This window comes from Lodderomyces elongisporus, chromosome 5, assembly GCF_030384665.1.
Source record: "Lodderomyces elongisporus chromosome 5, complete sequence".
In the NCBI taxonomy this organism is placed as follows: domain Eukaryota; kingdom Fungi; phylum Ascomycota; class Pichiomycetes; order Serinales; family Debaryomycetaceae; genus Lodderomyces; species Lodderomyces elongisporus.
Genome location: NC_083677.1, coordinates 1,492,624 through 1,506,513, shown reverse-complemented (window position 1 = coordinate 1,506,513; position 13,890 = coordinate 1,492,624). Strand labels below are relative to the sequence as shown.

General features: G+C 37.6%; 6 protein-coding genes across 6 annotated transcripts; 5 read left to right on the top strand and 1 right to left on the bottom strand. All coding sequences in view use genetic code 12, as the record gives it.

Annotated features, from left to right (window-relative positions):
• Nucleotides 1–347: 347 nt before the first annotated feature.
• Nucleotides 348–1,787, top strand: CAJ1 (DnaJ-like protein; the record flags this gene model as incomplete). Its single annotated transcript, XM_001523061.1, has 1 exon — nt 348–1,787. One exon carries the CDS (start codon nt 348–350, stop codon nt 1,785–1,787), a length of 1,440 nt encoding a protein of 479 aa, XP_001523111.2.
• Nucleotides 1,788–2,318: 531 nt separating this feature from the next.
• On the top strand, nt 2,319–2,585 carry PVL30_004413 (uncharacterized protein; the record flags this gene model as incomplete). The annotated part of the gene is made up of 1 exon (XM_001523060.1): nt 2,319–2,585. The coding sequence occupies one exon, from the start codon at nt 2,319–2,321 to the stop codon at nt 2,583–2,585; it is 267 nt and encodes an 88-aa protein (XP_001523110.1).
• A 1,240-nt stretch (nt 2,586–3,825) lies between these two features.
• Nucleotides 3,826–5,712, top strand: NUA3 (putative component of NuA3 histone acetyltransferase complex; the record flags this gene model as incomplete). The annotated part of the gene is made up of 1 exon (XM_001523059.1): nt 3,826–5,712. One exon carries the CDS (start codon nt 3,826–3,828, stop codon nt 5,710–5,712), a length of 1,887 nt encoding a protein of 628 aa, XP_001523109.1.
• A 98-nt stretch (nt 5,713–5,810) lies between these two features.
• CEG1 (Dcp1p-Dcp2p decapping enzyme complex alpha subunit) lies at nt 5,811–7,322 on the bottom strand (the record flags this gene model as incomplete). The annotated part of the gene is made up of 1 exon (XM_001523058.1): nt 5,811–7,322. One exon carries the CDS (start codon nt 7,320–7,322, stop codon nt 5,811–5,813), a length of 1,512 nt encoding a protein of 503 aa, XP_001523108.2.
• A 536-nt stretch (nt 7,323–7,858) lies between these two features.
• On the top strand, nt 7,859–8,581 carry LEA1 (U2 snRNP complex subunit; the record flags this gene model as incomplete). The annotated part of the gene is made up of 1 exon (XM_001523057.1): nt 7,859–8,581. One exon carries the CDS (start codon nt 7,859–7,861, stop codon nt 8,579–8,581), a length of 723 nt encoding a protein of 240 aa, XP_001523107.2.
• Nucleotides 8,582–9,179: 598 nt separating this feature from the next.
• Nucleotides 9,180–13,754, top strand: SNT2 (putative PHD type zinc finger protein with BAH domain-containing protein; the record flags this gene model as incomplete). The annotated part of the gene is made up of 1 exon (XM_001523056.1): nt 9,180–13,754. The coding sequence occupies one exon, from the start codon at nt 9,180–9,182 to the stop codon at nt 13,752–13,754; it is 4,575 nt and encodes a 1,524-aa protein (XP_001523106.2).
• Between the last annotated feature and the right edge of the window lie 136 nt (nt 13,755–13,890).

The window sequence follows — 13,890 nt, the reverse complement described above, 5'->3', positions numbered from 1 at the left end:
TGTTTTTACTAGATTCTTTGTAGAGCTTTTCAGTAGTCTGTTTGACAGATTCTTTTTTTTTTTATTTTTTTTTATTTTCTATTTTTTTTTATTTTTTTTATTTTATTTTAATTTTTTTTATTTTTTTTTTCCAATTTGGACTTTAGATCACACTCTATATATACTGCACTGCCGAGCCGCTAAATCCGCCATCATCGTTTCGTCATTTACTATTTGCACTCTATATCTTCTCATATTTTTATAATTGGTTACTACTACAACAAGATCAATTGGTGCAAAGAATAGAAATTACAGATTACAACGTAAAAAAAAGGCAAGAAGAAACTAAAAAAATAAACGACGAAATCATGGCTGTTGAGACAGAATATTACGAAATACTAGGAGTTGAAGTTGATGCGACCGAGGCAGAACTTCGTAAGGCGTATCGTAAGCAGGCAATTAGGCTTCATCCTGACAAGAATGGAAATGATCCAAAGGCAGCGGAGAAGTTTCAAGATTTAGGTGAGGCGTATGGAGTTTTATCTAATGCTGAGTCTAGGAAATTATATGATCAATATGGTAAAGAAGGAATGAAGAATAATGGCGGCGTGGGTGGACCTGATGGTGAAGCTGATATCGATCCTAGTGAATTCTTTGAAATGGTATTTGGTGGTAGTGTTGCATTCAGGGATTGGATTGGAAAATTGGGAATGATGGACGATTTGACAAAGAGTGCAGAAGTGTTGAGTATGGATGATGATGAAGAGGGGGAGGAAGGAGAGGCAGCAGCAACAACAACAACAACAACAGCAAACGAGACGGAAGAATCAGGGGCACGAAACGAATCTAGGGGAGGAAAAGAAAAATTGCTGGGTCATGGAGGAAGTGCATCTACTAGTACTTCTCCAACTGATGCTTCAGTAGATACATCTATGCTGTCCTTGACACTTGCCGATAAGAATGACAGCGGAGTTCACAAGAACAATACACGGAAACCTCTGGAAGAATACAGAAAGAAGAGTACCAAACACAAGATCACGAAGGAGCAAAGAGACGAGGTTATGCGAATTCAGGAGGAGAGCAGAGAAGCCAAGATCAAACGAATCAATGAGTTGACAGAAAAATTGCTTGGACGTATTGAAGCTTATCGAACTGCATCTATGAATCCTGATGGTATTAGACATTATACTGAAAAGCTTAAGGTTGAGCTTGATGATATGAAGGTGGAGAGTTTTGGAATACAGCTCACACACCTTATAGGTAAGATTTACACCAACAAAGCCAAAGCTGCAATCCAAGCCAGTAAGACATTGGGTTTTAGCAAGATTTACACGTCAGTCAAGTCATCAGGAGAAACAATGAGAAATGGTATTAGTATTGTAAAGTCTGCACTTGATACACAAGAGGCAATGGAGAGGTTCCAAGCGGACCAAGAGGAATTCCAAATTAAATTAGAACTTGGGTATGAACCAACCCCTGAAGAACTTGGCGCTCAAATTGAAAAGGAAAGATATGTTACGGGTAAGTTTTTGGCTACTGCATGGACCTTGGTGAAATTCGAAGTCACTGGCGTTTTGAATAAAGTTTGCCAGAATATTCTTAATGAAAAAGGATTGGGGAGAAAAGAGCGTCTGGCTAGAGCACATGCGCTTTTGTTTTTGGGTAAAGAGCTTTCGAGTGTTCAAAGATCTGCCGAGGAAGATGACGAGGCAAGAATTTTTGAAGAAATGATGGCTGATGCAAAGATCAAAAAGGATAAAAAGCATGAAGCTGAGAAGTCAAAGCACCATTTTTTTGTTAGGAACTAATGTTTAGAAAAGGAATGATAGAGATAGATTTGATTAGATTGTGACAGATTAGACTTGGACCTTCCTTCTTGACTTATATCATTTCGTATGCTCTTTTCTTTTCTTTTGTTTCATTGTTTTTTTTTTTTTTCATTTTCTTTCTATACTTGATTTTCACCTAGGCTTCGTTACAGCTTAATCGTAAATATAAAATGTGGAGATCAACTTGCCTCAATGACGCAAAGAAAAATCTGCTCCTTTTCTTTTTTTAAAACAAAAAAATACTTAAAATCAAGGTCGTGTACTTTAGACACAATGGCGAATGTATATATATATAGATATATTTATGTATGTATGTGTATGTATCTCAGTATATATAAATGAACTTAATCCTCAAAAACATCAAAAAACATCAAAAGTTCCACACAAATTTATATTGCAACCATTTAGTCATCAACGTTGACAGATTCGAATAAGGTAATCAGTGCAACAACATCAAAAGCAACATCAAAAGCAACATCAAAAGCAACATCAAAAGCAACAACAACAGCAATGGTAGACTCAAAGCAAGTTCTCAGACTTTACAAGCAATTACTTGAGAGAGCATACAAGTTTGACAATTACAACTTTAGGGAGCACGCCAAGAGAAGGGTTAATGCGCTTTTCAAGGAACACAAGGATCTCAAAGATCCTCAGGAGATTAGTAAGTTCTACAATGATGGTATTGATAACCTTGCATTATTGACGAGACAAACAACCATATCGCAAATGTATACTTTCGATAAGTTGGTTGTGGAACCATTAAAGAAACACCGTTGATCAGTACACATTTGTGTGTGTATGTTTTGTTTTTACCTTTAATTCTTTTTATCATTTGAAAATTCAAAGGCTTTCAAGTCCTACAGATTCTTAAAGTTTTTAAATTTTTCAGTGAGAGAGTCAGTCACACATGTGTTGGGAAATGCAAATATATCTAAACACACATAGACTTTTCATTACTGATAAGAATAAATTTTCATTAACCTTTGTTACATGGTTTTCTTTCCATTTATGGTTACTCCAGGTAAAAGATGTCCGGATTTTGGTTAAAACATATTTTTGTAGAAGAGAAATTGGGATTTAAATCATTAAAAATAAAGAAAAAAAAATTTGGACAAAAAAAAAAAGGAAAATCGGCATGCGGACCGAAATATGTCTCAAATAGCGTGTTGAAGACACATGAATTTGGTGCAAGACAAAGGCCACTTTAGTAACAACTATCCTAATTAAGCTGAAAAAAACAAGGGAATTGTATATAGAAAATTTAATTGAAGGCCATTTTGTATTTTATATTCGATTCATTATGTATTTTTCTTTTTTTTTTTGCTTGATGAAAAAGTGGTTTAATCGTGGACTCTATTTCCTATAGTCTTTGAAACTTTCTAGCACTACTTAATACTCTTTGACTTTATTCTTCTTCTACATCTCAAAAAAACTTTCATCAACTTTTTGGACTAAATGTTCAAAACAGAATAGAAGAAAAACGGAAAAGCAAAAGAAAAAGGTAATAAAAAGAAAACGGAGAAAAGAAACAGAATTGGAAAATGAAACAGAAACAGAAATGGAAAATGAAACTGAAACTGAAGATGAAATTGAAAAACAAAAACAAAAACAAAACACTTGTTTGGTTGTGGTTAAATCTTCTAACACGGTAAACAAGGTCTGCGCATGTTGTCACAGCATGTTCAGTGGTATGATCTGAATATTGCATTCTTTTTTATTCTCGCTTGTCACTGTTACATTTTTTTTTCTCTCCCCTCTCTTTAAGCTCATCTAATGGTCTGACCATTACACGAGATCCATTCTGGTTTTACCTTCAACTTATTACTAAGACCATCATTACCCAACTACCAATTTTTTCTTTTTACCTTTATACCAAATACTACCGTCCATTCATTTTTCATTTTTCAACTTTCAATTTTTATTTTTTTTGTTTTCTTTTATTATCAATTTTTGTTTTTTTTGTTTTCTTTCTTTTTCGTTTTTCGTTTTGCTTGAAATTAACAAAAGATAGATTGTAATGACTTCCAAGAGAAAGAATGACAAGGAATCTTTCAAGGAAAGTCTTGATTTGAAAAAGCAAAAGACTACATTCACCAAAGATGAAGTCAAATCTTTCTTTAACAAGCAGATCTGGGATACAGAGTTTCAATCGCAAGTGCAAAAGGATGTTGCCCAAAGCTCACCTTATAAATGGGGAACCATTAAGCCCTTGATTGATGATACTTTGCTTCGCCAAGTGCGCAGAGAAGTCTTGTCTGAGATAGCATTTACCAAGAAGGAAACAGACATTTACAAAGTGTACCAATCTGGAGACTTGGCCAACTTATCTGGGTTAGACTGGGACGACTTATCAAGATTGCCTTCTTTATATAAGCTCAGGGCAGCAATCTATTCCCAAGAGTTTAGAGATGTTGTCTCCAAAATTACCGGATGCGGGAAATTGAGCGGTGTCAAAACAGACATGTCTGTTAATACTTACACCAAGGGGTGTCACCTTTTGACACATGACGATGTCATTGGAACCAGAAGAGTAAGTTTCATATTGTACTTGCCCGATCCTGATAAAGTGTGGAAACCCCAATATGGAGGTGCCTTACGTCTTTTTCCCTCAGTTGTGCCAAATGTACCACACACCGATTATGAGTGCAAATTGGTTCCACAATTTAACCAGATTGCCTTTTTCACAGTGCAACCAGGTCTAAGCTTCCACGATGTTGAAGAGGTAAGAGAAGAACGACACAGATTATCAATCCAAGGTTGGTTTCATATACCGCAAAAGGGCGAAGATGGATACATTGAGGGAGAGCAGGAGAAAGTTGAAGCATTATCGACATTACAACAACTTCAAAGTAAGGAATTACAAGAGTATGATTATCCAAAATGTATACCAAAGAGTCTAGTTAAAGATGAATTGGACTTACTCGAGACATGCACGAGTTTGGATGAGTCTGATATCAATATTTTAGAAAAGTTTCTCAACCCAGTGTATATAAAGCCTGAAACTTTAAAAACATTGTGTCAGGTTTTCATCGAAGAGTCAATGGTTGAAATCAAAGATTTTTTTAAGCCCGAATTTGCCGATACTTTGAAAGATTTATTGCGAGATGAAGAAATTAATAAGCATACTCCACAAAAGTCAACTGAGGTCGAGCTTCCATGGCAAGTTTCAGTGCCACCACACAAGCAGAGATTTATGTACATTGAAGCGGGTGACAACAAAGAGTTGACACAGTCCGAGGAGTCCAAAGAGCCGGAAACAAAGTCTTGTACTGGTTTTGCCGATGCCGAAAAGTACTTGCTAGAAATCACCGAGTTTTTACGATCTGCTGCATTCAAGAAATGGCTTAAGCTAATAACAGAGTTGGTTCCAACCTCTGAAAGTATTGTGGCCCGAAGATTTAGACCGGGTCACGATTTCATTTTGGCCACAACGATTGAAGAAAATGTTGCACGCACAACCGAGGAGGAGAATGCTTTACTCGAGGCGACACTTAATTTAACTCCAACAGCAACTAATTTGAAGAACTGGGAGTCTGGTGAATTTGGAGGGTACGAATTATGCATGATGCAGACGATCAAAAGTGGCAAACGAAATGACAAAAGAAATGATATCGGTGAAGAAAAAGAGGAGGAGGAGGATGATGATGACCCGGCTATATATAAAGCAGCAAAAGATGGCGAGGATGATAGTGTTCTTTACACAAGTCAATGTAAATGGAATTCACTAACATTGATGGTGCGAGACCCATCGATTCTCAAGTTTGTCAAGTACGTGAGTATCAATGCAAAAGGATCAAGATGGGATGTGAGTTGCCAATGGAATATAAAAAGCATTGATGATGACAATGATGAAAATGATGAAAAAGAAAAAAACGAGGAGAAACAGGAAGAAGTAGGAAATTAAATAGTCTATTTAAGGGTTTATTTGATTTAAGCGTAAGAAATTGCGATGAAACCAATAAGATAATATCAGCAATAATGATAATAATGACAATAATACATTTACTCTTCGTCGCTATCTACATAAGTTGGGATTTCGTCAAGTTGTGGAGCTGGTGCCAGCTCTACTGCTCCTGCTGAATATGCTACAGACGATTTTCCGTTTGGTCGAGAATACAGGTTATCTTCGTGCAGGTTTCTCCGCAGGTCATCCCTTGATTCCGTGCGCATTCTTTTCCGCACCGGTTCGTCGTCACCGTAATGGTGCTGCTCATGTTTTTGTTGTTTTTGTTCTCGTTGTTGTTCTCGTTGTTGTTCTCGTTTTTGTTGTTGCAGCAGCAGCAGCAGATGGTGGTGATGATCTGACAAAGAATTTTTGCCAGCAGCTGGACCATTCAGGTGTCTCCTTCGCCTTTCCGCCTCTCTTTGTTTCCAATACTTCTGAATCCTTGGACAACTATCTTTCACTTCCTTTTCCCGCACTCCATCTTTTATGGAAATTAAAATTTTTTCCACCACACTAACATGATTTCCATTACTTTTGTCGTTTCTGAATCGAAGCATTTCCCATAATCCTTTCTTTGTTGTTGATTGGCGACATTCGGCTATCCTTCCTTGTAAAGGTTCGTTTAAAGCTTTTAAGCGTTCCCAATCTTCATCGCTTAGATCTAGTTGTGCAAAATCAGTGTGTACATTAGAACCTTGCCATACTCGTAGTTTAATCAAATTTGGTTTGGAATCGTAATCTGTGTATGTCGATGAAGGATCTCTTTCATCCAAGTCAGGGTCTTGGACTTTGTTGAATACAAACTCTAATTGATAATCAACGGTATTCTCCTCGGCTGGTTTCCATTTGAGCAAAGTCTGGTCAGTACCAAACACATACGGTGTTTCAGCACATGTGTAAATCAACCCATCTGAAGAATGGAAAAGCTGGTCCATCTTGCTCAACACGTCGTCAGCGTGGTAGGATGTCAACATGCTCTTAAACCCTACTTTGAACGGAAACTCTGGAGAATTGACTACATCGGGATTCATTTTCTTAAACTGATCAAATGGTTTCATAACATTTTCAGTGATGTAACCCAACCTTTTGGGTAGTTGACGATCCACTATGCATTTCCCATTAACTGCAAGAGCATCAAATATGCAATACCTCAAAACAGGTTCGCTAATATTCTTGTTTTCTAGCACCAATTCTCCATCAAGTAAAGTTCCATGATGGAAAGAAGGTTTAGAAGGAGTTTCATTTACCGAAAGGGGAAAGTGGATATTGGGAATGTAGTAATAATCATTTTCCCGCGTTATTAGAAATACACCTTCTCCCTTTTGTGGGTCATTAATGAGGAATAGTAAACATCGTAAACCATCAGATTTTTCACAAACAAAGTAATCCTTTTGCAATAGTGTCTCCTCGAGATGCTTTCTTTCAAAAGAAACAGGTTGTGAACCAGGAAAATTTGTAGCCCTTCTGCCTAAGAGGTCGGCCACCATCAAACGCAACTCTTGCGCTTCGTCCCCATCTAGCTTGGTACCAGGGATCTGGGGTATATCACGCTCCTCCAATTGAATCATTTGTTGCTATTTCTATTTTTGAAGTTGCTCTTGCTCTTGCTCTTGCTCTTGTCCTTGCTCTTGATATTTTTTTTTTTGTTTCCTTTTCCGTTTTATTAATTTGATCTTCTTGAGAAGCCACCTTTTAATGTGTAGAAAGCGAGTGGCACTGGTGGTGGAGGTGATGTTTATCTTATTATTATTATAAGTTGTATTTTACTTTTAAAAAAACACCTTGTATAAACCTCTTAAGGCTATGGAGGTGTCTGGATGTTCTGAGGTTGTGTTTTTTTTTTTTTTTTTTCTTTTGCGCGCGTGAATGTTGACGTTCTTGTTGTTGATGAAGATGGAGATGCAGATGGTGGTGGTTGTAAAAGTGGTAGTTTATTACTATTACTATTACTGTTACTGTTACTGTTACCTTTAGGTTACTGTCACAATTTTTTTTTTCTTTTCTACATTGGAATATCCGCCAGGAACAAAAATAAAAAATAAAAATAAAAGAATTACAGTGTAGTATTTCACTCCCCACAGTTCTCCTTCGCTATACTTAGTTGATGCTACTAACCACACAAATCTTGAATGATGCCCCGGTAGTGCTTAACCCAGAACAGCGTGTAACCTTGGTCCTACGAGGGTTGCACTTGACAGAGATTCCAAATACTCTTGTGCCACAAGATAAGTTTCAAGTGTTGGATTTGAACAACAATGAGCTAATTGGACTAGATAACATTACAATGGGCCAAACACAACTAGAAGTTGTTCTACTTGCAAACAACAATATTTCATATATCGATGAAGACGTCGCAGGACTCGGTAGCATAAAGTCATTGTCCTTGATGAACAACAATTTGTATTGCTTTCAACCTTGCTTTTCCAAAGTGTTTAGCAATATAGTAAATCTAGTGCTCACAGGGAACCCTATAGTCCAGATTCCAGAATACAGGCTCTTTATGATATGGCTAGTACCGAGCTTGAAGGTGTTGGATTTCAAAAGAGTGAAATCTAAAGAGATACTTGATGCAGAACAACGATTCGGCGTGGATAGACTGGTGTACAATGAGCATGCAACCGCCATGTTTGAAGCTAAACCACCTAGCTTTAACCTGCGACTGAATAATCACCAGCAGCCGGTTTTGTCTTCTGATAAGCAGATGAGTGTTTTGGCAAAGAAGCTTCCCGACGAGGTTAAGGCCGAGCTTTTGAAGAAATTAGAGGCTGCCACAACGATCGAAGAGATAGACATGCTCGAAGAAGCATTAAAACTGGGGGATATATAAATTGGAGATGTTAGTAGACTCGAGATGGTTAGTGATGTTTAGAAGTCAAGTAAATAGTGCTCAACATTTCCAGTGCTATAGAATTGTATCTTTTTTTTTAAAAAAATTTTATTATCATTATTGTTGTTATTACTATTGTTATTGTTATCATTACTGTTATTATTTTTATTTCTATTGTTGTTGTTTGAACTTATTCTTTATTACTTCTATTCTTCGTATGAAAAATAGTAATGTTGAAGGAAGCAAAGCCGATGAGAAAGTTTAATTTGATTTACTGGACTAGGCAGAATTCGCACCCATGTGTAACATATACATCATACTCACGTACATACATACTTCTCACATACTAATTTTCATATACATACATACACACCCACAGACACCTCCCATTTCTGCTAATTTTGCATGCATCTGGATCCACTATTCCTTTTTTTTTTTTTCTTTTTTTTATATATATAGTTTTTTTTATAACTTTTTTTGGAATTGCTTTTAAAAACCAACCAAGCAAGGGTGATTGGAGTGGAGCCTTTTTCACTAATACGTACTGACGAGAGAGAAGGTTTAACAATTGCATATTAGGGGACAGTACAGGTAATTTATGTCTTCTCTCAGGCCAAAGAGGAAGGCTGCTTCAAACAAGTCTTATAATGACTCGTCATTCAATGTAATTGAGGAAGATTATTCTACATACACATCATCCAGATCAAATAGCCCAAACTCTTTGTCAAGTTCAGGAGAGTCAAAACCAAAGAAGCAAAAGACTGTAAAATCCAACAAGTCTAAATCGCATGCAACAACCAACACGATTTCAGAGACGCCCAGTGAGCTGCAGGTTCCAGCAAACTGGCAACCTCCCATGCGACCAGAAGACTGGTTTTCAAATAAGTTGGATTTGACAGATGCATACATCGATCTACAAGAGCAAACTCTACATTGCCCTAATCATGCTGAAGTCTCTCAAGCATATCCGCCAGTAGCACTGATTCTATCAGCAACCAAGAAAGCATCCAAATCAAACAAAAAGAACACCAAGAAAGAGCATTTCACACTATCAAAAGGCCAATGTATATACATGATAAGTGAGCCACCAGGTGAGCCATACTATATTGGACGTATAAGAGGATTTATAAATAGAAAGTCCAATAGTGTCGGCGACAAATTGGTGTCCAAATCGACAAAGAAGCAAGAAAGATACTTACCAGCAAAAGGGTACGAATTCCAGATCCAATGGTTTTTTAGACCAAGGGACATTTCGAGAACATCCTCAGATTCGAGACTTGTGTATGCCACGATGGATACGGATACATGTCCATTACATAGTTACCGCGGGAGAGTTTCTGTTGAACATCTACTGGATATCGAGGATAAGTTTATCGTTCCTCTGACTAAGAAGAAGAAAGAAGTACCACGCTCTATTAAGTCATCATTGAAAACAGAGTCCCCAGTACTGGAACCCGTGTCTGCCTTGGATGCATACACAAAGCTCCCCAATTGTTTCTTTTTTAACAAACTCTATGACCGTTACATGATTCGCTATTACGATGTTTTGCTGACGGAGAATCTATTGCAGTATGCCCGAAATGAAGATAGCACCTCGAAATACTATTTACAAGCCTTGCACAAACGGTTCAAGTATATCTTTTGTGAAACTCAAAAGACAAAATCGTTAATAAATTCATTCAAGGCAAGCACTTGCAACTGTTCGATATGTGGATTGTGGTGTGAACTTGTGGACTCCGTAATTTGCGCCGAGTGCAAAACTTACTATCATATGCTTTGTTTAGATCCACCCTTGTTAAAGAAACCCAGTAGAGGGTTTTCTTGGTCGTGTGCCGCTTGTGCTAAGAAACAGGAAATTGCATACCACAAGAATAAAATGACAATGTTACTGCACGATGGGAAGTCATCAAATCAGAGTGTTCTTGATACCCAATTGCTGGCACTACACACGATACCTCGCGAAGTAGGAGAAGAAGAAGAAAAAGAAGAAAAAGAAAAAGAAAAAGAAAACGAAATAAAAAAAGAAATAAAAAAAGAAATTGAGCTTGTTCAAAATACTTCAAGTTTAGAGCCAACGGGTAACATTTTACCGCACCATGAAATTATGGCTAAAGCATTTTTGGAAAAAGATTCTGGTACTACTTTGCATGAGCGAAGATTAAAAGAAGAATGGTGTATGCGATATCTTGGTGCCAACGCAAAGTTGGAGGAAGGAGTTGATTTAGAAGACAAGTCACCGTATGCGCGTGCTAGTACAAGAATTGGTACGCGTCACCAGGCTTCATATATACCAGAATGTAACGGCCACCCTATCGTTTATTATGATGTTGAAAACCTGAAACTGAAGCTGAAGCTGAAGGCGAACCTGAAGACTAAGCTGAACTTGGATCTAAATTTGAAATCGGGGGGACCGATACCGAAACTGAAACTGAAACAGACGCTGCCAAAGAAGAAAACTTTAAATGAAAATGAAAATGAAGCTAAATTGGGCATTGTCGAAGACTCAAAGTTGGAAGTTCCTTCAGAGTATGTGGGAATGGACCCCCGCTCGTATCCGGAATGGTTAAAACCACGTCCAAAGGGTTATATAGAGAGAGGAGTCGATGATGGGATGGGGAAAACATGCACACTACTCTGGTCTACTCCCGAAGAAGATATAAATGATTCGTTTAGCCAGCTTGATTCCTATTTAGAAAAGTGTTCTTCCACTGCCGAAGCACTTGGGTTATCACCAAACTCTCCAAATTTTGTTGACGCTGCACTTCGTTTCTATCTAGAGTTTGGTAGAGATACAAAGCGTGCTCTCGAGAATGTACGCAAACTTACAAAAAAGAAATTAAATGAGCCGGTGTTTAATAGGGAGGAGATCAAGCGTTTTGAACAGGGAGTTAAAGAATATGGAAGTGAATTGTACTATGTGCAAAAAGCGGTTAAAACCCAACCGATGAGTCAAGTAGTAAGATACTACTATCTTTGGAAGAAAACTAAAAACGGAATGGATATATGGGGGAACTTTGAAGGCAGGACTCGTAAAAAGGCGAAATCTGCTATCAAGGCAGCAGACATAGACGAAAAAGTTCTGAAGACAAATGAAAAGTCGAGAGATATTTCTGGTGACAATTCAGTAGATACTTCTGGCTTTCGTGACGATTCATCATACGAAGACAGTACAGTAGTTACTAGAAAAGCGGGGTTTATTTGTAAACATTGTCAGTCCTCAAAGTCACAGCAATGGTTTAAAATCACGGGTCAAGAAACAAAGATTCAAACGACGAACGAACCCATTCTTGCACTATGCTTTCGGTGTGCTCGATTATGGAGACGCTATGCAGTTGTATGGGATTTTCCTTCAAATGTATTGCGAACAGCTAGTAAATCGAGTGGATCAAGGAAAAGAACGGAATGGGAGCTTCTTGCAGACGCAAATGCCATTCTAGAACGTATCGAGTCTCAAGATGCATATGATATGGAAGCGGAGGAAGACATTGACGAGCTTAGCACATCTTCACTAAGTCTGCATCCTCTCACAAAATCTCGTACTAATCCTGGCAATCAATTAACTTCAGTAAAGGCTGTTAATATTCTGCCAAAGAAGAATCAAAACAAATATAGTTCATCTACTCCTTCACCTGTCGCTTCAAAACTAGAAGATACTAAGAAAAACGTTTTTGTTCCAACTAAAACTTGTTTGAAAGTTTTTAGTGACGATGCATATGATGGTGTTGTCGAGAAAGAGCTTGGCGAGATTGTCAAATCAAGACTTTATAATAGTCAATACGAGTTACCAAAATGGAATTTCGAATCAAAGTCGATGAGCAACAGCCAAGTTGATGAAGATACTTTCAACACAATTGCAAATGCTATTAATAATATTAGACAGTATCCAAGGTACAATTTGAACCATATGAAGCACGATTTTAATTTTGAAAATAGCTCTACTGAAATTGAGGCACCTTTTTCACCTCAAGAACGAAAATGCTGCGTGTGCAGAGAGCACGATGTTGCAAAGGAATCTTTTCTTGAAATGTTGATTTGCGCAGCATGCGGAGTGAATGTTCATGCCTCGTGTACTGGGTTGGATGTCTTTGGCAAGTCTAGCAAATGTCCAAAAGAATGGCTATGCGAGCCGTGCATGAATGACATGAAGCCAATTAATTCGATAGAGTATTCATGTTATCTATGCTATGCAAAAGAGTCTAATTATGAGTTGGCACTTGTTGGAAGTCACCATGTGCGACCAGATTATTTGAAATCAACTGCGGATGGTAGATGGTGCCACTTGTTGTGTGCAATATTTAGTCACTATCTGCTGCATCTGATACCGCTGCTGCAAACTTTGACGTCACCTTTTCAAAAGAGTACCAAACTTGTTGAAAACAAGATTACCATAGCAACAGATTTTGCTGAAACCATTGCTGCAAATCACAATAAAAGATGTGCAATTTGTAAATTTCCAAATGGGGCACTTGTGAAATGCAACTTATGTCCCGATGACAATTTTTACCACCCTACTTGTGCACAGGACACGCCAAACTACAAATTAGGTTTTACTTTGGATGAAACTAGTCGCGGTACACATAACCTGATGGTGAACAACAAAGTTGGAAAATTGAGGCCCATCTTGGTTTGCCCAAAACACGATCAATCACGCGATACGATCTTGAATTTTAGAGACTTAGGGAGACGTATTGGAAGTAGGGACCATGAATCGAAACCGGTGGTTTCTTTGTATTTGGAAAGCCTTGCACGAGAGCGAAAATCAAGGTTTAACAATCTGCTGTTGTTGGCGTCAATATCTAAAGAATATGGTAAAAATATGTTAAATTCTAACGCATCGAGGCATGAAGAAGTGTTTGCAACTGCTTTTGTTTGTTCCAAATGCGATTCAAAAACATCGCCAATATGGTGGCCCCTGAATAGTGGTGCCCATTTGTGTCAATCATGCAACCAGTCGAAATCAAAGTCAAAATCTGAACAAAAAATCGAACATGATAAGAACATAAACAGATTGAAGGCTATGTTGGAGACACCTGTAAATGGTGAAAATTATGGAATTATAGATTCAAATGATAGGGTTAGCAATGTATACACTCCCAATATTTTGAAAAGGGGAACTACGGCGAAGGCAGAGGCACCTAGAAGTAAAATAACTATAGGTGATATATTAATATAGAAAATAATAATAATGATAAAAAAAAGTTTAGATTATTATTTCAAAACGATCTTTTAGTGTCACTATTTCAACTTCTTGCTTTTTCTGTTTTGTTGTAAAACTTTTCTACTTAGTTGTGAAGTTTTCCCTTTTTTAC